General features: G+C 37.6%; 4 protein-coding genes across 4 annotated transcripts in view; 3 read left to right on the top strand and 1 right to left on the bottom strand.

The window, feature by feature from the left end:
* The first annotated feature begins 1,298 nt into the window (after window positions 1–1,298).
* Window positions 1,299–8,290, top strand: LOC135471865 (uncharacterized). Its single transcript, XM_064751272.1, has 2 exons — window positions 1,299–1,385; window positions 7,111–8,290. The coding sequence occupies exon 2, from the start codon at window positions 7,118–7,120 to the stop codon at window positions 7,871–7,873; it is 756 nt and encodes a 251-aa protein (XP_064607342.1). The 5' UTR covers window positions 1,299–1,385; window positions 7,111–7,117; the 3' UTR covers window positions 7,874–8,290.
* Window positions 8,291–8,432: 142 nt separating this feature from the next.
* LOC135471870 (uncharacterized) lies at window positions 8,433–12,396 on the bottom strand. The gene is made up of 4 exons (XM_064751280.1): window positions 12,240–12,396; window positions 10,745–10,883; window positions 10,138–10,249; window positions 8,433–9,947 (listed from the first exon to the last, which is right to left on the bottom strand). The coding sequence occupies exons 1-4, from the start codon at window positions 12,283–12,285 to the stop codon at window positions 9,837–9,839; spliced, it is 408 nt and encodes a 135-aa protein (XP_064607350.1). The 5' UTR covers window positions 12,286–12,396; the 3' UTR covers window positions 8,433–9,836.
* Window positions 12,397–17,320: 4,924 nt separating this feature from the next.
* Window positions 17,321–22,924, top strand: LOC135470882 (sucrase-isomaltase, intestinal-like). Its single transcript, XM_064749932.1, is given in 14 exon segments — window positions 17,321–17,807; window positions 17,932–18,080; window positions 18,643–18,817; window positions 19,017–19,113; window positions 19,479–19,591; window positions 19,808–19,933; window positions 20,199–20,330; window positions 20,633–20,770; window positions 21,022–21,138; window positions 21,470–21,491; window positions 21,494–21,595; window positions 22,179–22,276; window positions 22,278–22,347; window positions 22,791–22,924. Coding segments are annotated over 14 exon segments (1,875 nt in total). The 5' UTR covers window positions 17,321–17,405.
* LOC135471857 (maltase-glucoamylase-like) overlaps window positions 22,244–25,336 on the top strand; it is a 31,861-nt gene continuing 28,768 nt past the window's right edge. The window contains exons 1-8 of the mRNA XM_064751260.1: window positions 22,244–22,347; window positions 22,791–22,924; window positions 23,328–23,362; window positions 23,799–23,915; window positions 24,139–24,287; window positions 24,666–24,750; window positions 25,024–25,080; window positions 25,204–25,334. Coding sequence (XP_064607330.1) covers window positions 23,345–23,362; window positions 23,799–23,915; window positions 24,139–24,287; window positions 24,666–24,750; window positions 25,024–25,080; window positions 25,204–25,334 — 557 coding nt within the window. The 5' untranslated portion in view covers window positions 22,244–22,347; window positions 22,791–22,924; window positions 23,328–23,344. The remainder of the gene's footprint in view (window positions 22,348–22,790; window positions 22,925–23,327; window positions 23,363–23,798; window positions 23,916–24,138; window positions 24,288–24,665; window positions 24,751–25,023; window positions 25,081–25,203; window positions 25,335–25,336) is intronic.

Here is a 25,336-nt window from a genome sequence, read left to right on the forward strand (position 1 = left end):
TATTCCCAAATAGACACATCAACACTCAGCACCTTCAATAAGGACACAGTAGGCGAAGTATATCACCTGTCACAAATTTAAGGTGATTAATGCCAGAGTTACGGGACTCATTTCAGCTGTAATTAGTTGTTGAATAATTCAGTTGGCCAACCGAGAAATAGTCCACATTTTTACATCCTCATAATATCTGGAATAAAAATCCAAATAAATTGAGTTCCTCCTTTCATATTTGTCAGATGTTAGAACTTATATAAGAAATATTATATATTAAAATAATATATATTACAAATATAAATTTTAGGCAAATATATAGTATATTCGAGTCAAACAGCGAATATTAGCGAACTGTTATATATACATGCAAAGGTATTAATCCAGTTAAAATTTAAAGTAGCTTAATGTTAAAAAGGATGATAATAAATAATGTGCTTTTAGATTATTTTTTCTCACAGCTATTTGGTAAAAGGGAATGTTTATCGTAGCCTTATATTTGCAAGCTTACCTGAGAAATACTTTGATTTATTACACTTTATCGATGTCAATCTCTATTACAAGTCTTTTATTCTCCTTTCCAAATTGCGTATCCTCAACGTAGCCGGCCAACAGATTGACTGCACACGATTGTCCCTTCACGGCAGAAGGGAACAGCTCAATACTTAACAACTAATCAATCAGTTACAGTATACGCTTTATTTCATGGATTGATATGGCGTACTTATGATGCGGACAGAGCGCCTGTTTGTGTCTTTCAAAAAAGTACATGTTTAAATTATTGAACATACGTATGTTTGTTCACGATTTTGTTGAAAACAAGTGTTTCATTCAACCTTGATATAATGAGGCTTTTCATCTATGCTCTAATAAATTCAGAAAATAGTAGGATGCACAAACGACACTTTATAATAAGAATATAATAAAAAGTAATGAATGCTTTGAATTTATAACAGAACCCGAAGCAATTAAACATCCTATCCATAACGCACTTATACCGTTCAAGTTATATTGAATAAACACTTAACGATTTCACAATCATGTTTAGTTATCAGTGTGGATGCGAAAAATTATCCCGTTAAAAACTGCAGGTGAGCGAAATATCTCCTGCGGGTCGTCTCTCAGGTCTTTGTCATATTTCAATAGTTTAAAGTCATACACCGTCAAGCATGCATGCATTAACATGCATAGCTGCATGGAGGAGTACATGTACGCCTGACGCATGCGTCGTCTGCTTCACATGCCCATGCATATTTTATACTACGTGTTTCTTCTCCGACCAATCAGTAAGCTTGTCAAGTGGGAAAAATATTCTCCAGGTCTGACAGATAGCCCGAAAACTATACTGTATAGTAAGGGAGCCATTACCTAGGACAGACAGCCTATTCACCAAGGTAAGTTTTCTTCCATTTTGCTTTTTGCCCGCATCTTTTATGTCAATTGTCACCTTTCTGATAACCGTATGTACATTGGAAATCCTATTATAGATTACCTACATTTGAACCACTTAGTATGAAAACGGCTTTCGGTTTGTGAAAATTTCATACAATTTGTGACATGTATGATTGTTCAGCACCGCCCATTAGGGTAGCTCTGAGTTTTGCTCAGGTTAAAACACGCTAACAAGACGCTGTGCTTTGGGATCCAGCTGGTAAAAGGCATCTGGATAAGATCTAATCCACATGAGGTGGAAATGCCGTGATATTTAGACACCAGCACTCTGTCTGCTGCTGTACAAGATGATACTGAAATATGATAGTGAGGATAAAAATATTCCTCCAATGGCGGATGCACCCAAGCATTGTAAACATCATCTACTTAGTAAGCTTATCTGAACCTACATAGCCTGAACCTTTCTGACCTACACAGCGTATCTGAGCATTACACAGAACCAGGAACAAAAACTACCCGTTAAAACGGTAAAGAAGTTGCATATATTTCTCCTGTCAAATGAACCTTTTACCATTTTGTTTATACGATTGGTGAACTGAGCTGTATTTTACCTAGAGCTTGATATTAATCAAGTACATGTGCAGGCATGCATGCTCACCTCAAGATTGAACAGTTTTAAGAGCACTTGGCACAAGAACTTCGAATATCAAGGCCCTTCTGGTTATGCAGCACTGAGACAACCTAACGAACTCGAACTGAAGATTCTGGTCTGAATCATCCGGACATTGAATAGGGACAAATTGATTCCATCCGTGAAACCATATAATAACTGACAACTCCGGACGTTAGGGAGAGATAATTGATTTTCCGGGAGCCAGTATTAATAATTAATCTGCGCGATGAGCGTGTGCACGTGCGCCACCGGCAATATGGGCGCATGATGCTGTAGAAGGCTCATTAAGATTCCATACTATCGACTCGTAGCCAAGAAGGCTCTGTGTGAACTTGTACAGCTGGGCAAATTGAAAACGGAAATAAAATCTGCCCACATTAGCAACTCGCTTTCTATCAATTGCCTGCAGTCAGTGGTGGTTTCCGAATTTTCCTCGTGAGTTGGTGTAGTATAGCTGGTTGACGTGTAGACGTGCGGATCTCTATTTCTTGGTTGAGCATCTAAATTTAGACCGATCTCCTCCACCCTTTCTGTTGACTGGGATCGGTCATACCTGGATCATGTTGGGACGTGTCACACATTTATCTAGAACAGTTTATATCACCAAAAGATTTTTGAGCAGGTTGTGTATATGTATACACGCCCATTGTGTACAAATTCATTCAGAGGACCTGCCCTATGTTAAATCTGTGTGTGTGTGTGTGTGTGTGTTTGAAGCATGTCCTTACTTCATATGTACATGTCGTGAACAGTCCCAACATGTTATACCAACACAGGTTTCAATGAAAATGATATCCGACCCATTGTCACACTGAAAACTCCATTTGAATAAGGAATGTACAAGGTTACTATAGGCCTTTATATACAGACATGTTTTTCAACTGAGCCCTTTGATTTTACTACCGTATAGAATAGCTATGACGTTAACTATCTGAAAACCTCCCACATTTATTCGACAAAGAAGAAAAGTGCTTTTAAAAAAATGCTGATAAAATAAAGATAAACATCTTTTCTTCCCCAAGGCAATGAGTTTTAAAGATTAAGAAATTGTAATCATGCAAATATTTGCACGCCTGGAATACTGTTTCAATTTCCGAAGATGTCGTTTCGCATTATGATTAGATATATATAGCTATGTAAGTGAGTCCATCGAGACGTCGTCCAGAGAAGTTCACTTTTAGCCGGTTTAGTACCCGCGCCCTTTGAATGACAGAAAATGTGAATCATTTAAACGTGATACTATACTAGCTTAGCTTCAAATTAACTTGGAATGCGTAGGGGTCGTTTATTCATCTGATCATTATTCAACGGTGCGCTAGATTAAATATTACCAAATATGAACTTCAATGGGGTTCCGTAACATTAACACAAAGTTCCGAATAAAGCATATTTATTTATTTAATTGGTATTTTACGCCGTACTCTAGAATATTTCACTTTTACATCGTCGGGCAACATTATGGTGGGCAGAAACCGGGCATAGCCCGAAGAAACCAACCACCATCTGCATGTTGCTGACAGACCTTCCCACGTACGGTCAAAGAGGAAGCAAACATTAGTTGTGCACATGTATATACGTGTTGTTTAAAGGTGAATATTTATATGCTGATATTCATTCACAACTTGTGTGTATGTTGAGGACTGCACCAACGGAATACCAGTATTGGTATTGATATATAGACTGCAAAAGGCAAAATTAACTTTTGTTGGATACTGGCATGAATTGTTTGATCATTGAAACAATCCGCTTAAACGATCTTACTGATAAAGAGGTGTTATAATGGCGCTCGCCACTGATACAGATATTTATTTATTTCTTTATTTGATTAGTGTTATACGTCATACTCAAAATATTTCACTTTTACGATGGCGACCAGCGTGATGGTAGGGGGAAATCGGGCAGAGCCCACGATCAGCTGCAGGTTGCTGATAGATCTGGCTGCACATAATACTCGTGTTAATGTAAATTGGCTTAAATATGGTTAACGACGTTGACAACTAGTTACAGCTGGCATGAACGGCTGGATTCTTTGACATGTTTGTGTTTGCCTGGGGTTCACATTGCTTCCAACCATTTGAATGGCTCTCCATGTACATGCTGCAATAGGGTCTTGTTAGCGACAAATTCATAATATCGCTTTAACGGAATACCCATACCAAGCTACAATATTATCTATAATCCTTAAATAAATGGCAAATGTGTCTTTCTGCTGGACTCAACACAAGGGTCGCACACGTTAGTAATAGGCCAGGCAATATACACTACGGACTTCGCTCATACAGATGTTAATTGCAAGCTTCATCTCCGGTGGTAAGTGAGAAGGTCTACCAACGATCTGCGGATGGTCGTGGGTTTTCCCCGGGCTCTGCCCGGTTTCCTCCCACCATAATACTGGATACCGTCGTTTAAGAGAAATATTCTTGAGTACGGCGTAAAACACCAATCAAATAAAACAAATAAGTTATTTGCAGGCAGATAACTGGCAGATAACCATAAATTTGGTTAAACTCTCATAAATTAGACCACTCAATGATGTTCTGAAACTTTCTTTCTGTACATAAATGTAACTGCTAACTTGAATTTGCTACATTACACATTATATAATGTGCATTAGCCATCATGAAGAAAAAACAATAAGCTTGTAAGTTCACATCGACAGATCAGACAGTCACTATATAGACCTTCTCATGTGTGCATGTACCAAACAGTACGCATTAAATATATGGTTATGTATCAACCAACCGAAGAACATTTTGTGCTGGGTACAAAACATGACTATATGCATCAAGCTTTTAACAGTGGAGATTTAACTTTTAACAGCGTAGATTTTAAAGCTGTTGAAATACTTGCATGCTGCTGAAATATCGGGTTAAACTCTCTTACAAAACTACTTATCAATCAAGTGAATTCGAGATGATATTCCTTTAAAGAGTTAGCTCACTGGATGAAGTCTGAAAAGTCAACAAGCTTAAACACTTAATAATGAAGTTATCTAAACCATTATCGCTTAATTCATCAAGATCTTATCGGTGTATTACAGTAAATGGCTAAAAATATCGTGTATAACTGTCAACAGTTACATATAACCCCAGGCTATTACGTTTGATGTAAAACAAACCTTTACGCGAAACTCCAAGGCAAAAACGCGGGCACATTCCGATGAGGTGTAATGATAAGCTTACGTCATGCTGCATTTAACTAGCTTTTTAATCTGTATATTGGAAATTATAGTTTTAGTAGACATGGTGTTATTGGCGGATAATGTTCATCTGATGAAATTTGTTAGCTGTACAAAATTTTAACACACAGTCAAGTGGTGTTACCAAAAAAATGTGATTTCTAATAATATAGATCAAATGTTTAAACAGTTATGTTCGTCTGGTGGATATTTCCATGTACTCTTCATATACTCCTCCTATCTTCTGTCTTCATGAGTGCTTTGGTGCATATCAGCACTGTATCTGTACGATGATTTATGTCGCAATTGTTGTTATCGGTTCCAAGTATCCTTGATTCGATTGACGAGTGGCATACGAGTCTCGGGTTTGACCTTTGGACAGTCAGAAACTGTGCTTTATTAGAAACCAAAAGTGTATACAGTATCGTCATTTGGGATTTACACTTTTACAATAGCTATACCCAGAAAATCCAAAATAGCTATAATACTGTTTTCTTAGAGAGATACAACGTTTATGCTGATTGGATGACAGTGGAGATGTGTTATCTTGGTTAAATCCAGCAGCCTTGGTCATACTTGAGAAGATGTACCATACCCAAAATTCAGCTTAGGCTAGACATAGCCTTGGCTTGCCTACCTCAAATATCAGACAGTGAGAATCGACTGTGTATCCCTTTAAACCACTTTTTAAATGACAACCAGCAAGTCAATATGTTCAGTTATGAGGTGTTGGCTGATCACCTCCCTCCTATTTCAGTAGGAAGCATCTTGGCCCGATGACTCTCTACGGTAGACACCTTTTTTTGGCTGGCGATCAAGTGTCTTAACTCTCAGATCGCTGGTTCGAAACCCAGTGTGATGTCCGCCAATTTTCAGCATGCGCTAAAACCAGTACTATAGGCCTACCCAGACATTGTAAATCTTTCATAACGAAAACGGTGTCGTGTTTTCTGATATTCAGCAGTCTGCTATTTTGGAACAGTTCACATTTTTCCAGACGGTTGTGCAGAACTCAAGTCCAACATGCCTTATATAGTGTAATCTGCACCATAAAAGATAATCATCAAACATACAGTAAGTCAAGGTATACGCATTCATCTGAACCGAGCCATGCAAATATACATGTTAAGGACACCGAGGCTATAGTTGATACGAGGGGTATGCTGTTACAAGCTGTATATATAAATAGTAAACACCATGCAGATGGAGCTGTTGATTCCACTGCATTTCCTCTGCTGTAGGACACGCCACATGGATTAATGGTGCATAGAGGAAATTCTAAAATGAAATTGAAGCCGTACACAGGCCTTGACTTTAAAACGTAAAATTTATTAACCACATCTTTCAATCTTGTTACAAGAACTTTTCTGCTATAAGCAAGAACTTCCATTTGCATTCGGCAGGCAAAATTGTAGTGTGTGGGCTTGGCATGAGTGTCTGTGTGTGTTATTATCTATTTTTTTTTTTTTTTTGACACAGAGTTTATTGTATGTACGTGCTAATTATCGATAAATGGGGACGCGTCGAATTGTGTCACTGTGTCCATTTAAGAGACCCAGTTCAATTTATACAGCCGTATCCGATTATGTGCTCAGTGTAGTGCAATAACCTGATTGTGGGTCGTGAAATTAATCATTTCTTGCTACGCTCTGTCATAATTAGATAGTAATAACTGTAATACATTACATTCAACATCCCTGTAATATTGAAACCTATGTATGACGTAAAATGTTTATAGGATAACAAGGTCGGAAATTAAAGTAATACCAATATTTTAACAGAAACCTTATACTAGGAATATCCATGTACGCAAGTCATTCATAACTTGAATTTTTCGATCTACGTTTATGTATTCACTGTTCATTATTTTTTTCAGATTCACCATGTCTCAGGAATTCACGAACCTGGAAGAAATTGTCCGTAAGTGGGCAATGGACTTCCCTCTGGATGCCAAAGTCCGGAACAACGCAGATGACATTCTATCGGGAGACATAAACTGGAACAATCTCCGAGTGTCACATGGCGAGACAGAATACTTTGATCAAATCAGATCCACCTCGCCCAAAAGTCACGTGCTTTTTACCGCTCACTTCACAAACAGTACAGAGAAGGATCAAGTGTACACGTTGAAGACAGAGCGGCGCACGCGGTCTACGTGTACGGTGGCGGTGATGAAAGGTTTCACATACGGCTATAACATGGACATTAAACTTACACCACCAAATCCTGTGATCGAGGCCAACGCTGGGTTTCACGGAGAGATGGCGATAGAGAAAACAAGTGACAATACGTTTGAAGAGGAATTGGTTTGGTCAGTAGACAACCAGATAACCGTGCCGCCTATGTTCAAGACGACAGCCAAGTTGGTGATCAAAGAGGACGAATACAATGGACATTTCAAAACAGAAAGTAAATTCGCCGGTAAAGTGCACGTAACTCTCCGTAGCAAAAAGGATAACACAATTCTGACGACTATCACCGGTACTGCTAAGCAAATATTCACTGCAGACAAAGGTTTCCGGGTAGACAAAACAGGAGTACATCACGTGACCACAGGAGTGTGCAGGTGCAAATTTGGAATTGAACAACATGTGAAATTAAGCCAGTCGAAAATTGAGGATGGAGAAGAACAAGAGTGATAATTATATTCAGTAATTTCTCTCTCGAGGTAATAAGCGTGTAAATGCGGAACGATCGGTGCTAAATATTTTCCAATCTCAGTTTTAATGAATGTGTCCAACTCGTTTATAAAAATGTGCAAATGGACTCGACTAGGACAGTCTGGCAATTATTTTTAAATGTTATTTGGTTACTTTCACCAACTCCATTTACATAGACAGAGATTCCAAACAATAGTAAGGTAAGAAAATTATACACGGTTCGAACATAACGAAATAGAACATACAAATAGTACATAGAGAGATAACAACATTTACTTCCTATGTAAGTATAATACCTTTCTATGCTCAGTTTTTATTCATTTTTAATTTACCCAGCTGAGAATCTATCCCAACGTGGACCAAAGACTAAAATAAAAATTTGTAAGTGTTTATTTACGACTCGGTCCTGTTTTCATGTACATGGTATTTATTGATTTGTAACTTACCAATAATTATATTACATCAAAAAACTACTGTTCAATCATTGGGTAAGGAGACAAAAATTGAGAAAATATGCAAGTTATGGCGAGAGCGAGACAGATCGATCGCGGATCTCAGGCCAAGGGAGGTAATTTAAAAGTTCGACCAAAAGTTGTCCCCCGTGGATATCACTGCGGTTGATTCTTACTATTGATGTCTACCTCACCCAAAAAATAGTATGCTAATGAAGTCAGCTCAATGAAACAGGAACCGGCTTGGCATGCATGCATATGAACAGCGTTTTTATATTAAACATAATATCATACCCTTCAATACCAATGGAAAAATTCCTCCAATGAATATGTCCAATGAAACCTTGCATTATCATTAAACCTTTTGCAGTACTTGTACCCATTACTCTAAACTTTAAACCTGAAAAGCCTCTCTAAAACATCTGTATAATTAACCACAATTGTATAAAATTATTGAGGGTTGAGATTTATGGTAAATATATAGTTCAGCAAAATGTTCTTGTGGGCTGCAACCATAAAACATGAGCTAAATCCTCATCTACAAAAAAAAAATGCCTGCACATGGAAATATACATTTTTTCAGAAGTGGATAGCAATGACATAATTTCTTGATAAATTTTCCAAATGAATGCAAACAGTGACATGAAAATAATCATTACTGCTACTGCATCTTTATGCTGTCATCATTTGGCTTGGCTTTTAACGACTAATCATAGTTGGATTACACATGTTAAACAGTATAAAATACATTAAAAATGGATATATTAGCCATCACCTTAAAGACTTTGATACATTAAAGGTTGTATGCCAACATAAATTCAACCTACAGGTATTCACAATAGATATTAAAGACAAAACTCTAAAAACAAAACCTTTGGCCTTTTGCTGCTTCCTTCTTGTGAGTGTGTGAACATCTATATAAATGAATACTATGCATCATAAAAAGACAAAAAATAAAACAAAATAAATTGTGACAAAAACATTATTCACTGCCATGAACTGTCTCATGTGTATCTGTCTGCCATAATAAGGGAATACTCGGCACTCATCTGCTGTATAAACTCTATATGGGAAAATTCGAAAGATAGACCACACTCTTCATATAGCCTTTGTTGTAAACCACAACATGTTACTGTCAGTCTAAATGACAATATGATAGAAGTTGTCAAATGATTAATATAAGATAATTTATAAAGTAATACACCGGCCATACCAATGAATTCCAAATTTCAAATACCTGAATGCAAAGCCCAAACCTACAATAAGACCATGGTATAATCAATTCTGATCAAGATATTGTCAAATGAACCACGTACACATTAGTTCAGGCAGTGATTGTCCCAGAAAAAGAAAATGTAAGTTCTGCTATATTATCACACACAGCTGTTAATTGAATCTTCCTCCTCTCTCTGAATATTGCACATGTGTGTGAACTGAGAAATGGTAACTAAATCTGACTGTTTTTATACACTTTCCACTTAATACATTCCTCAGCTGTCTTCTTCTTGGTCTTCCTCCATCTCTAATCCATTTTCTAACTCTGGGTACCATGATTTGTCTTCACTCTTGTGCAAAAATAACAACACTCTGTCTTTATCAGGCTGAAAAAATAAGAAAACAGTAAATTCAGCTGAATTAAGTTCAATTTTAAACATTCTATCTTCAGTTATCATAAACCAACAGTAGTAACTATTGACCACAAATTTCCACACACAACACTGATTTTGCCAATACTGAACCCACTGAAAAAATTTCAAAAATGAAAAGACTAACAACCTGCACGTCTCTTACCTCTACGTAACATTTCTCAGGAATTATCTCCCCTGGAAGTTTCCTAATTTTCAGCTGGTATTTCTTATGTTTAACATCACCCTTTGTTCCCTCAACTGTAAGGCAGAATGACCTAAAATAGAGAGTTCATAACTTTACTACTTTACTGAAATTAAAAATTTACAGCATAGAACCCTTGATATATGAATGGTATGATAGCTAACTAAAGAAAAGCACACATGTGGTTTGGTATGGGCAAAGAGAATATAGATTGTTGTCTGTTCTTTCATAATCATAGTGAAGGGCTCCTGCATCCAGCTTATTTACAAGTAAAAAAACAGGCATCAATAATTAACTTCATTTTAGTATACATGTAGTTTTTAAGATAGACAAAGGTACGCTCAGATTACACTCAAGTTAGGTCTGTTGGCAATATTAGTCGCATCGGACTAATCTCATATTACACGATTCTTAAAAAGACAGGCGGGTTTGGAAACCACATCCTTTAACAGATCAATTTTCATTCCATCAGCCGCGAACTTCTCATTTTATATCTAAAAAATATATACCAGTTTAGTGCAACTCTACAGTGATACATCGACACCAACGAAAAGTGGTATGTACTCACTGCTGCTCAAAGGTGGACTCGATCTCTGCATTGCTGGCTTTCTTCTTAAGCCCTTTCATCGTCATTTGATTTGTACTCCTTAAGCCTTTCACAGCCACAATTGTCCTCACAAAACCTGGCTTTGACTTTTCATCAGTTGCTGGAATACATGTGAAAACAAAAAATGTACATAGTGTATTTAGGAACATATGCTTACTCTACAATGTTACAACCTTAAAATGATATTCACTTTTCACTCATTATCATTTGCTGCCTTATATATTACATCTATCAGTGAACTTGTATCAGGTTTCTATTAACTTCCTCATATGACCTCACATGTAATCATGTAATGAATTATAAAATGATTGCAAGCAAGATTATAGCTACATGTCAAGCAGCGGAGTAAACAGGGGTGGGATTAGAACCAAATGCCAGCTTTCATCACAGCATTTTGATCTGTGACAAAGACATCTAAAGGTGCTCTCTACACTATTATATAATTTACCTCTTCTGTTTTTAGGTTTGTTCAGATGGCAATGTATTTTTAAAATTATGGTAACCCAATTCATTCATCTCTCAGCTAGGTCTACAAGCTTTGTCATCTAAAAATAAGATTTTCTTTGGATTCCATATGACTGCATAGCAGGAAAGAGATTTTCTTATTGCTTAAGGGAAATATTGCTGTTTAAACTGATGGGTCTGCACCATCAAAACATGCCAGCACAGTTCAGATACTAATCTTGTATTCAGTCTTAACGTTAAATTAGGCTGACATCAGCTCTACAATCTGTAGAGTATAGGGATAGGGAGCATGCGGTCAGTGCAGTAGGGGCTAACCACATTATCAGTTCACCCTACGAGAACAATAGCTGCTATAGCCACAGTACCCCAGTATTGCTGCAAAAACTAGGTTAACTCTATACTATAGGTACCCACTGCATAGAGTAATTTTGCGTTTCAGCCTTAAATTTATAATCCAAACTAAACTTGACTGGTGTTATAATGTTTCACTCAGATGACAGAGGTCAGGTTTATTTGTTGAGGAGTGCATGCCTATACTATGGTACCGGTATGAATAAGATTAAAGTTTGGACTAGCCCAAAATGACTTTGTGAAACACGCCAGCCCAGTCCATCTGGATAAGTTAAATTAAAATTCACTGAACTCACGTCGAGTGTTGCGACGAATGCCATAATTTTAAAATAACACACCGAGTTGTTCTCGATGAACTAATCCAAGGTTGACATGATTCCTCGGTTAGTCCGGGACCGACCATGCAAGGTGGTCATATTAGCATGGAATCTCACTACAGAAATATATTATATTTGTAAGATTATTACTTACGATACCCCATTTCTTAGTATCTAATGTTTCTGTTAAACCAGACATCTACAGTCCTCGGTTTATGTTTTATTGCAGCCTGAAATTTGACCTGTGACGTGCTGTTGTTGTTGTTTCAAATCAAAACTGAAACTAAGGATAGACCACAGTGATGAAGTGGAGAAAATCTTACCATAAGCAGGTTCTGTAAACTCTCCATCTTGCACAGCGCCTGACATCACTTCACTGGGCGAAAACAAAATTTTTGGGAAAGTGTCAGGCAATGTTTCATTCGTTGCCACTTCTGTAGAACTTGTCTTCCGTATTCCGCACACTCGGAAATGTCCGGACATTTCCGTGGCGGTCCTCCCCAATTTGTGGACGACCTAACTGGCTTGATCCGCGGAAACGGCTGAAACTGAGATTAGTTTCTCAGTTCTGTTAAGGCAGTTTATTATCACATTCAAATTTGAGCCCCACAAAGACTGATGCAGACCTACCAGTAGCTCTATATCTACATGCATGCAGGCTACGCACTTGAAGACATGCATGATTCATATACATTTCTATTCCCAAGACACTTGTTACACCTCTTCTCGTGATAAATATTACTTGACCCACACAAGCGCAAGTAAACAGGTAGACCTATACAATTAACATATTAACATCAGAAAATACATCACTTAAATAATATGAAATCTGGATTTGGGCCTCAAAATATATATGTATAGATGTATAACCTGGACAAAATCGTTTCTGATAAAGTTACCGTATACTGGTTTGTTGAATATCCAACCTCAGAGTCCCAGATTATCCTCAAAGTGATATTCATGTAATATTAATACATGGGACTAAATATATTGATGAAGTCAAATGAATGAAATCTTCTTGAGTACGGCGTAAAACATCAATCAAATAAATAAATAAATATATGAAACAGCTAATCTGATGTTATACAGAGAAAAACATCAATGCTTTAAGGAAAAACGGCTTGACTGCATTTTCAACCGCAAAAATAATACGCATTTGTGAGAGAAAAAAAGGCGTTCGACAAGGCTTGTGAAGTGGTTTGCAAAGTATAACGTTCGTTTGCTTATTTTATTTGTTTGGCGCTAAACGTCGCCTTTAACATTATTTCGGTATTGTCACGGCGGTGTCTCCGGGCAGTACCGACCGCCTGTATCTTTATGGTCAGAGGAACATCAAGCCGAAGACTCCAGATACGATGACACACTCAGTTACGTGCTGCAGGCTGTCTAAACGTTCATTGAAGTCCACAAGTGTGGTGTGGATATCTGTGCGTTATACACTTGCCAATAATCGATTGTTTCTGCTCTCTTTCCGCCAGTGTATAGGGACAAATCTCAAATATATACATGCATGGAGATAAACAGCCATCAAATAAATCATTAAATATATCTATCGGAGACAGCACTTGCAGGGATCGGATCTGCGGGTGCTGCGCAAAGCGTGTTGTTAGTAGTGATAACAGAAAGAGAAAAGAAATGTGTTTAGAATGAAAAAGAATAAACTGGGTTTGAACCTAAGGCTGCAAGCTTATATACACAAAATCCCGGATGTTAAGCATAGGAGACAGTTTTGACCAATTTTTATGCAATTATATGAATACCACGAGTTGAATTGGAATCATTTCAAATTCATAATTTTATAAAGGTGGAGATGCATCAGATAATGATAATTTATAACCGTCGTTATAACAACAGTAAATATTTGCATATCAGATTGTGGAACGCACTGTTATAGATGGTAACTAGTCCAATGTCCAGCATGGGCCTCAAGTCATAATCATCTAGTTTCTGCATTGGACGTAAAAAGTAGCCATAAAGTATTTTATATCCCCTAACACTCCAACTGATTTGAAAATCAGTTAGAAAAGCTGACATATTTACATCTAACTGTTATCACAAATTTCATACTAACCTCTCTCTCCCCGCCCCCAAAAACATGCTATAAATAGTTGCAAAAGCATGGATAATTAGATTCTGCGTTTTCGAAGTTAATTAGTATTTGCTTAATTTGTCATGCAAATATATAAATAACACATAGCTCTAGCAATGTTTCAGAAACAAATATTAAACAGAGCACCCACAGATATTTTGTTAACCGACAACATAAATGTTTGGCACAGTGACAAACTAATAAAAAAAATGGATTCCGATTGCTGCATAAGATTTCCAGTTTCAACACTTCATTAGTTCCGTTGTGTTTACATATTTCAATATTATTAAATGAAAACAACATACAAAGCAGATAGAACGTGGAGACTGGAAGGTAATGATTCGTCTCATTCAATAACATTTTAACAGAATTCTCAACACTGAGACCGGCCCCGATAGCACAGTTGGTAGAGCGTCCGTTTCGGGAGCGGTAGATACAGGGTCAATCCTGGGTCGAGTCACACCTAAGACTTTAAAAGGCGTTCAGCATGAAGGGGATAGTCCCACATCAGTATAATGTCTCTGGCGGAGCGGGTTACATCGGTTAGTCGTCTCAGTGAAGCAGCACTAGATAAAAAAGCGGTGGAAATCCGTCCTGCAAACAAGGAGGCACATTACATGCGCTCTAAGAATTCCTTCGTCGTCTTATGACTGAAAACTTGTTAAGTACGACTTTAAACCCTAAGCACTCACCCACTCAACACTGAGAATTTTTGTGCGAGGGACATCGAGTAATCAGCCATGTCAATAAAAAACTCATCCGATGAATGTTATGTAAATTTCACTGTGGGTCAAGTTTATGATATTGTCAGCCGACCAGAAAACGCTGTTAGCGTTCGACGTTGCATCGCTAAAGTTGTATCCCAATATAGTGGTGTGTCCCTGGGTATTGTGTCTAGTGTACCGCTAGCGAATGATATCAGTAGTATATTTAAACTCTATTTTACGTCAGCCATATTGTTTCATAAGCAGGTGTGATGCTTTTGGTTGTTTTCATTCCATTCACCCGTAAAATGAATCGATATCATTAAAAACCATTCTTTAGTAATGAATAAAACACTAATCCTATAATAAAAAAAAGTGATGTCAACGATTTTTACCTGATTAATCATCATAACTGGATTTAAGATGGGAAATGTGAATGTGCAGAATCTCAGTTTATAAAGAATGCATTAATTAATTTCAGTTATCCTTCAGTCTATCGTTGTGGCTATGTGAATTTCAGTTATCCTTGTCTTCACCGTTAGATAGTTCAAATGAAACCTTCTGCCTAGAATTCCATCTTTATAGTAATAACGTCGATTCCCAAATCTTTATAGGTATTATATAGAGGCCGTACAAAGAAATATATAACCTGAGGAAATTTCCAGCGTTTGATCAAAATAGTCATGGCAGTATGACTATCGGATTGTGAGAATGAGGCATGCTTATGGCTCCTTGATAATTTAATTTTTATCGAGCAAGCTTTATATGACTCAGACTCATTGCTTGAAAAGGTAAAGTATCATGTGCGTCAAACCTGGGACTAATTTGTACGGTATGTAATAGTCCCAGATCAAACACAGCTTTCACTTTTAAACTATTGTGCAAGTATACAAGATAGAATATGAGTTCATTTGCATTTTTGGAAGCTAATGTTGCCAGTGATGTCTCAGACTTTGTTCAGACGAAAGACATAGGCCTACGTACATGTGGAAAACGTTTGTATATGGAAAACGTGTTTAAATGTATTTATTCATGTTTTCCATACCACTGGTGAAGTTTAAGTCAAGTCAGATCTTGCAAGTGATCCTAAAAATTTTATGAAAATTTTGCAAAGTGTTCGATTTGTAAACTTTTGTAATCGCCAAATTTAGTACTTCTTTTCATACTTTATGACCCAGTAACCCCTGTCAGCCTCATAAAGAGTCTGTGACACTCTATTGAGTTTATTACCCTCTTTAGCTCAAGTTAAATATGGCTTAGCTTAGTTACCGAAGAACTTCATTTTATGTCCTTTCATCTGACACCAAGGACTGATCAAAGTACAAACTGCTTCAGATAAAAGGTAACATCTGTTGTAAGGATATGTTTCCACGCAATCTTACAGTCGCCCAAGCCTTGTTCACCAGATCATCGCTGCACTGGAAAATTGAATTTAAACAAAAACACTGTAGATAAATGAATTTAATTACCGCGTCACAAGAATATTTCACTTATATGATGAGTGTCGCCTTAATATGGGTAAAAGAACAGGATAAGAACCCACCAACCTCCTGATGCATGTGAAAAACACCAATATGATAGAACAGAAGTAAAATACATTATCCATTTCTGGTGCTATTATAACGGTACATTTACAACGTGCGCATGAAACCACTCTTGTATTTTCCTTTATTTGAAGCCGTCAGGAGTATGGATGGAGTTTCCAGGGTAAACGAACGGTTCTCACAGGTCTGTTTGAAAATCGCCTGACTTAAAGCAGTAGCCCCGTAGTCTGGTTTTGTGACCTCAATATTTTGGTACCGGGTAGCGGTGACAATTACTATTTAGGCAAATGGGCCATCAAGAGCTCTTGATATGACACTGATGAATCATTCTAGTACAAGAAAAACGCCTAAAATACATTATATTTAGCAAACCGCCGAAACTCATTTATTTGACGTATATTCTTGAAAAATTTCAGGTGTGGATTCAACCTTGAAATATTGTAATTCAGTGTACAATACATTATCTATTTGAGAATGTATGATACACGCCTGAATATAAACAGTATATTATTGCTTTGTATTTTGTCAAAGTATTTTTTCCAAGTATTTCGAAATCCCTATATACCTATAGGGCTTACTAGAAGGTTTATTTGACAATTCATCAAGCTTTCTCCAGAGGACGGTTTTATTTGTACACACATCTGTTTTTAAACTTTCCATTTCTGTTAAATGCTGCTAGTCAAGACTTCTTTAATATTCGAATAGAAATTGATCAGATGATGACCCGGTATACCATCTCCACTCGTTTGTACCTAACGGTTTAACACATGCGCGTAAACATGAGTAAGCAAATACCTGTGAAGAACAGTGCATAACCTAAATCACAACGGTTTAAGGTGACTGGAAATGCAAGTAACTTTCTATTCGTTCAAGAACTCATATATTTTAATATGTCTCAAAAAACACTCTAGAGTGTGTCTATATACAGACCGAAGTACATGAACCTCGCTGCATATTTCCTTCACTACTTATGCGAGACATCTTATCAACGGGGTCAATTGTCGTTGCTTGGAGAAAAATGATTCGGTGTGACTATATGGGACCGGACATGCACAGGGCGTACTTGATATCAGGAGAAAGACATTGTCGGATGACTCACTGTTTCCTCAGAATGAAAACTGCTTATCTGAAAGAGGGAAACTAGACGCAACGATGTGGCCGTTTAGAGGGATTTGGCGTGCAAGGTTACTTCTCTGTCCCTTCATTTTGAGCATAACTATCGGCCCTGCAAACCTCATAGAAAATGGGGACGCTGTATCAACACCGGATTTTCTGAGGCGCATAGACTGTATTCCTGAAGCTGGTGGAGGAGTGGATAAGGTCACCACAGAGGTCTGTCAGAGGCGGGGATGTGTGTTCAATCCCTCGGGATCCCCACATGTGCCCAGCTGTTTCCACAACCCCAAGAACGGATACAAGCTTACCGGGCGCACGGACACGAATTTGGGTGTATCGCTTAGCCTTTCCAGGGTGGGCCCATTTCCGTTCTCCAAGGGTATCCAAACCGTGCAACTTGACATCGAGGAGAGGGACAATCATCTGTTACGAATAAAGGTATCAGAATTGTAGGTACAGAATACAATTCATGCAACCGTAATAAGATAATTAAGAGTGGAATGAAAAATAGTCCACTCACGTGCACATAAAAACTGGGTGATTGTTAATATTTTAATTACAGATTTCAGCCGCAGCGGTTGACCGATACGAAGTGCCGGTTAATCTAGACATCCCAAATACTCGAGCTATGCAGTCGCTTTTCGCTGTAAACATCACCAGCGAGAATCCCCTGAGCTTTCAAATCATTCGGCGATCTACAGGAACGGTAATGTAAGTCACATCAGTAGGAATGAGACGTGCGATTAGAACTGTTCTATTGAGCAATTCGACTGTAGTTTTTTTTTGTCAAGAACCGTTTGGAAAAATATTGGCACATTTTGTCCGGGACTGAACACGGAAAACATAATAATACCCCTTTGGAATAGTTGACTATTATGGGAATTTTTACATAAACAGATCATAAAAATAGAAAGTCTAAAGGCCTTTTGAACTTTATCATCAAATGAAATGTTAAAAAAGACGACTTTTGAACACGAACATTTACACCAGGTGGGTTTTATTCTTTCTCTCTCTCCATCTGCCTAAGGATGAAAGCTATTTAACAATGTTTTTATCGCCAAGAACCAAATCCTGGAAGACTTATTTGGGTTATTTTTATTAAATAGAATTAAGAAATTAAAAACAAGAACTGTTGAAATCACGAAATATGGGCATATCCAGAACATAATAGTACATTGAAGCTATGAGTGGTAAAATTCCTCGTACATTAACATCAAAATTTAAGTTAAGAAAACCCAGATGCCACTTAGCAGCAAGTGATGTTATCTTGTAGCTGGGATACTCAAGTAGGGGGTCTCGTGCTGTCGGACCAGTTTCTGCAGATCGCCACCTTGCTACCCTCTGTAAACGTGTACGGATTCGGGGAGAACCAGCATCATTCTTTGCGTCATGACCTCAATTTTACCTCCTGGCCAATGTTTGCAAGAGATCAACCTCCAGCCTGGGAAGTAAGACTTATCTCTAAACCTTCCCTTAAAACAAGATTTTAAATACATTTTTTACCATTTGTGTAACTGGTCAGACAAAATGCTGTTGTGAAATGGAAAAGCATTAAGAGTATTTTTCTAGTAACCTATGCACGAGAAGCTTTTTAATAATTATTATAATAGTTAGAAACTATATGTCAGACTCTTTTTCCATTTTCAGCGCAACAGTAACCTGTATGGAGTACACCCATTTTACACATGTGTGGAAGGCGACGGTAATACGCATGGGGTTTTAATACTGAACAGTAATGCTCAAGGTAAGCTATTCAGACTATGCATAGCTTTGAGAAAGTAAAGTTATCCATACATAAAATATGTTTCCATTCATGAACACTATAAGAGAGATATCTTACTGCTGACTATCAAATGGTGTTGATTGTTCGTATCAAGCTCAGACACCATTGCCTCTTGCTTCATGTCAGAAAAAATGTCAGACGCTTTCTGAGGTTTGCGGTTTCCTCCCTTCCTTTTTTCCTATAGTCACAAGTCATTCATATATTTGTAAAAAAAAACTGTCTGGATTATAAAAAAATCGAAGTACACACAAAATAAACAAAAATGTAGGTAATTCAAACCACCACCATATACTCATTCTCTAAGAGAATCTTTTTTGTCTCCACAGAATATGGTTTCACGCCAGCCCCAATGCTCACATACAGAACGCTTGGGGGGATTCTTGACATATATTTCTTCTTTGGTCCTGAACCAGAGGCGGTTATACAACAGTACACAAAGGTACTTGATGAAACCTTTCTCGGGTAATTTAACTGTATAGTCTAAATTAAAAGGTACGTTTGATATAGTGGAATTTTCATCCTTCTATCTCCACCTTCATGTATTAAAAACAATCACACGAATTTTACGATCTTGTGATCTGCTTGGTCGAAGTACACATGGCTTTATTCTGAAAAAATATTTCGGACTCCAGTGTGATATTTTTGGGAATTTCAGGCCATTGGTAGACCTTACATGCCGCCATATTGGGCCCTGGGTTTTCAGCTGAGTCGTTATGGTTACAAAAATGTTGATGACGTCAAGGCCGCTGTGGATCGCACTCGAAATGCTCAGATACCATTGGTCAGTATACCTGAGTGTCAGTAAAAGGTTGAATCAAATACCCTACCTCAAATGATGCCAGTAAATGCAACATCTCCTGCTACTTCCATTTTTCAGTTTTTGAGACACGTGTTGAAAAAGAACAATTGAAACTAATGCACAAACTCTCACTGCATGGTGTTTATTTTTTTTTCATTTGTTCACCTGAATTATACATACACTGTTTTTTTCAGGACTTATACTATACAAATTACTTACTTTCCATCTTTGCATTGTTTCGATCCAGGATGTGCAATATGTTGATATCGATTATATGGACGAGCGAATGGACTTTACCGTTGACCCTGTGAATTTCGGAAACTTGTCATCTTATTTCGGACAGTTGAGGTCTGAGGGTGTTCGAACCATTGTTATACTTGTGAGTTTTTGTAGGTATAAACGAAATTTAAGACTACATATATTTTTAAGCAAAAGTTTGTAATAAATTACAGTATAAATATAGGCGTCAAATCAGGCATTTGTATACCAGCCGACAACCAATATGTACTGTCCAGCAAAAGACTTTTTTGATAAAAGCATTCAATCTACTTCCTCCAATGTGTTGAAATAATATGCTGTATTGTTTTTCTGAAGAATATTTGTTGCAAATCGTCACGTTGTTGCAATGTTTAGTTTAAGCACATTTATGTTCTTCATCTAAGATATTTAAGTTTGTTCCAGGATCCGTGTTTTATAACAAACGTCACACAATATGAGCCATACGACAGGCTGAAAGTTTTCAATGGTGCTGTTAAATGGCCCGCCGACTTTGAACCGCCACAAGACAGTGTAGATCACAATGGTGCTCTCTTGGGATATGTAAGTTTCCAAGAAAATGTTTCATTTTTGAAATATGTAACTTAGGTGTTTCATCACACGTAGCAATACATTATTGTCACCTTCATTTTTACGACGCTCATTTTAGTCGTGCAAAACAATGAAACTTTTCAAATACAATTATCGGTTATCAGTATCATCATTGTATTAGATGAATGTGCAAATTAAACTGAATTTGAAGTTCTGTAATATGGAATAACTTTCAGCCTGTATCTTCTTTTGTTTTATTTCAGGTTTGGCCCAAGGGTAAAGTCGTTTTTCCGGATTTCTTCAATCCTAAAACACAGTCGCTCTGGAAAGACCTGATCATGAAATTCCGAAAACAGATTCCATTTGACGGATTATGGATTGTGAGTTAGTTTTTATCGCTTCTTATACCGCAGTATTTAGGGATCAAGCGTTCCGCATAATACTTGTACAACATGTTTCCTTGATACATAGAAAAAAACTTTTTTAATCCTTGATCCATTCAATAATGCAAGCGTCTGTTATAATTTCAGCTTTTAATTTACTTCACAACAAAAAGCTCACAAAGGTCCATATCTACACAAAGAACTAATTTTCTTCCACGCCCAGTTTATTCCCTTCCTTGCCACATATAAACGATCGTTTTCTGCTTTGCAATAACACTAATCGATGCTAAATGTGTGACACCCAGTAAAACGTCTGGTTTTTCTACAGGATATGAACGAACCTGCCAGTTTCGAACCAATGATGAGAAACCTTTTAACTGGCCAGATAAAGATAAGCCCTACTGGAGCCTCAAGTGTGGATTTAACAACTGGGATGATCCCCCATATCGGCCCCGTTAGTACATACCTCCATAGTAGAATAACCAATCTAGTTTACATTTTCCATTGCAAAATACATATGGCTTATTTCTTTGGCGTTAATTACTTACTTGATTAGTGATTTCAAACAACTGGTGGATTGTACAAAGAAACAAAGACACCTTATTACTTCAGTATCATACCATTTCTGGAATATATTTAAAATAATTTCTACTTTGGACAAGATATGCACAAGCATTTTAGCAATTTCGGGTGTTGAATTGCATGAAGATGAATTGTTTTCAAAGGACTCTTGCAAAATAAATGATAATCATATTTTAATTAGCACTAAAACTTATTCACAAATCTATAAGTCGAAACACACATTCGTATACCAGCTGTCAACCATGATGGAAGTTCCAGGTGAATACTCGCAAGGCCAATTCCAAATAGATGTTTAACAGAAATCACCAGTGTACTAAGAGAGTATATAAAGTACAAAATTAGGACGGACATGCAAAGGGAAGAGGTCCACGCCTTTCAGTGATGTTGAAAAGACGGAGGGAATGATCTAGGAGAATAATGAAAGTCCATATTTACCTCGGAATCTGCCATTACAGTTGCTGCATATGTGCACGACAACCCCGGATCTGAAGATGTAGAACGACAAAGGGCCAAAATATCAGACAAGACCATCTGCATGAATACGGTGCAAGGTGTCCAACGGCGAATACCAGCATTACAACGTGCATAATTTGTTTGGATGGAGTCAAACAAACCAACCCTGGAGTGAGTACAAATATTCCAGAAAAAATGTTTTGTTCTGATGACAAATATGAGTAATTCTATGTACAATACCAACCCAAATAATGGCATTTGGGGGAGGGGAGTCAATGACGAATATTACTACTAGGTAATTCTTCAATACATGTTTCGTAAGGGCCACGGGAAATTCTATGGGTAGCAATGCCAGTCGCCCAAATTAATGTCGCCCCATTTAAATAGATATATGTGTAAAAACTTGTAATGCAGAGGGAATCTCTCAGGTCAGACCATCTAATGATTTCAAATGAGAACACGACTTACTGAAACCCTACCTCAGAGTGGCGCATCCATGTAGTTTCGAAGAGCTGTACTGTACAACCTAAAAGAAACGGTTGATAACTTTAATTTATCAAATGATTCGCTCTCTTTTTCATATGATTAAACATATTATTCTGCTTAACTCACAGTGCCACAAGAGCGGCCACAAATCCCGAAGTGTCGTGATTTCTCGGTCAACGTTTCCGGGGTCTGGAAAAATACTCTGGACATTGGCTGGGTGATAACGAAAGTTCTTGGCCTCAACTGGTCTACTCTATTATAGGTTAATATATAAAGAGATTTTAATGTCACAAATGTAGATATTTGATGCTCCACGCGATCCATATTTGACGAAGTTTGGTGGCTTATTATATTTATTTATATATTCCTGTGGTGTTTTACGCCATACTTAAGAGTATTTCACAGAATGGCGGCCAGCATTATGGTGGGGGGAAATCGGGCAGAGTCTGGGGTAGTCTTGTTATCTGACTGGTTTTCTCTATCCAAGAACATGACATCTGGCAGAATAATCTGCACAACATGAATAACATGTATTCCTGTGACTTAAAACATATAGCATAATGGAAAACATATTGTTACTTTACTTTGCTACTTATAAGTTTCCTCTGGATTATAGAAACATATTAGACATAAAGAACAATGAAAATCTTTTCCCTTCCTTGCAGGTGCTCTTGAATTCAACATGTTTGGTATACCTTATGTGAGTAGTTTTTCATGATTATTTCTGAAGGAAGTGACCTGGAAAAATCATGCGTTTGTCAAAAAAAGACAATCATTAGACAGAGAAACTGTATCAAACCATTTCATAGACACAAAGTACTTTATCCCTCATGGTAAAGCTAGAAAAAAGATAGCATAACTGACTAAGTTAACACTTAGCAACATTATAAGATATAATACCTGAGAGGTCATCGTTAAAAGTGTACATAAATATGAATCAAATCACTGCAACAGTTTATTCTGCAGGTACAGTATCCAACATTATTCGTTGTGCGAAGTTCAAATCATTAAGTTCACGAACAGTTCTTCATTCCTGCAAAAATCACAACTATCTTTGAAATTTGCAATGTTTGCTTCTTGATGTCATTCGAGAGCGTATTTGCAATATATGGCCATGTTTGTCTATTTTTCTGAAGATCGGTGCTGATATATGTGGCTTTATGCTGAACACAACCAATGAACTCTGTACTCGCTGGATGCAGCTAGGAGCCTTCTACACATTCTCCAGAAACCATAACGGCATTGGTAACATTGTATGTATACCACCACCATGATAACGGCCTGTGATGACCAATGGACACCAGAAAATATAAATATTTAATTTCAACTTACAGCATAAGCAAACCTATACTAAAGCAACTATCCATGAATTTCACTGAAGTTGTCTCATTATGATGATTATGGGTCACCTTTTTTGTTAATTTGCCGTTTTTTACACATACCAACAATAAATCAGGATAAGTGTTATATTTACAGCCACAGGATCCTGCTGCTTTAGGAGAGGACGTAGCCGCCATGTCACAGATGGCCCTGAGGGCCCGATACCTTCTTCTTCCTTACCTCTACACACTGTTTCACAAGTCTCATACCCTTGGGAACACAGTCCTACGACCCTTGCATCACGAGTAAGAAGAAAGCGTTTTCTTCGTAAACTACTTTTTGCTTTTATTTATTTACTTGATTGGTGTTGCTCAAGAATATTTCACTTATTCCACGGCGGCCAGCATTATGGTGGGAGAAAACAGATCAGAACCCAGGGGAAACTCACGACAATCCGGAGGTTGCAGGCAGACTTTCCCACGTACGGTCGGAGAAAAAGCTAGCATGAACCTGTCTTGAACAAACAGCGACCGCATTGGTAAGAGGCTCCCGGATCATTCATAGAAACTGTATATCTCATGAGAAAGGTAGTACAGATGTCACTCGTGGCTTTGCAGTGAAAGGTAAAACATATGTATGCACGAGACCTGTTTCTTCAAATATCCAATAAATGCATGTTTCAGGTTCCCTCGTGATAAGATGGCTCTCGGAATCGATCGTCAGTTTATGTGGGGACCAGCTCTTCTGATATCTCCCATCTTAGAGAAGGTAATGTATTGTTTAGTCATGTTGCATGTGGTCGTTAATCATGTAAAAACATGTAGGCCTATGTGTAGTGCACTGTAAGATTGTTTTCGAATGTGCGTGCGTGTGATTTGAGCAGGAAAACGTTTCTTGGTACATTGTCTTTTGTAAGTCTTATGCAGAATTCAAAACCTTCGAAACACTTTCACTGAAAAACACGTGGATAGATTTCTTTTGAAATCGTTACGTTTGATGAATCTGAGTTATTTAAGATAAAAGTCTTTTCCGTGTTCACAGGGTCAGACGCAGCTGTCTATCTACTTTCCAGCCTCCACATGGTATGATTTCTACACGGTAAGTAATATTTTCATGATCTGTGACCACAAATTATTATTATGTTATTACAATTATGCTCTCACCAAAGCCTCCAAGATGTTTTTAGCCTGGCCCATGAATATGCTGCGCTCTGTTGCGTAGGGGGAGAGCCTTAGTGATACCGGTGGGGAAACAGTCACAATTCTCGTTGGACCACAAACCCACATCCCATTACATCTCCGTGGTGGACATGTCCTGCCATTCCAATACCCAGGAAATAATACTTCCAACAGGT

Source organism: Liolophura sinensis, chromosome 7, assembly GCF_032854445.1.
Source record: "Liolophura sinensis isolate JHLJ2023 chromosome 7, CUHK_Ljap_v2, whole genome shotgun sequence".
Classification (NCBI taxonomy): domain Eukaryota; kingdom Metazoa; phylum Mollusca; class Polyplacophora; order Chitonida; family Chitonidae; genus Liolophura; species Liolophura sinensis.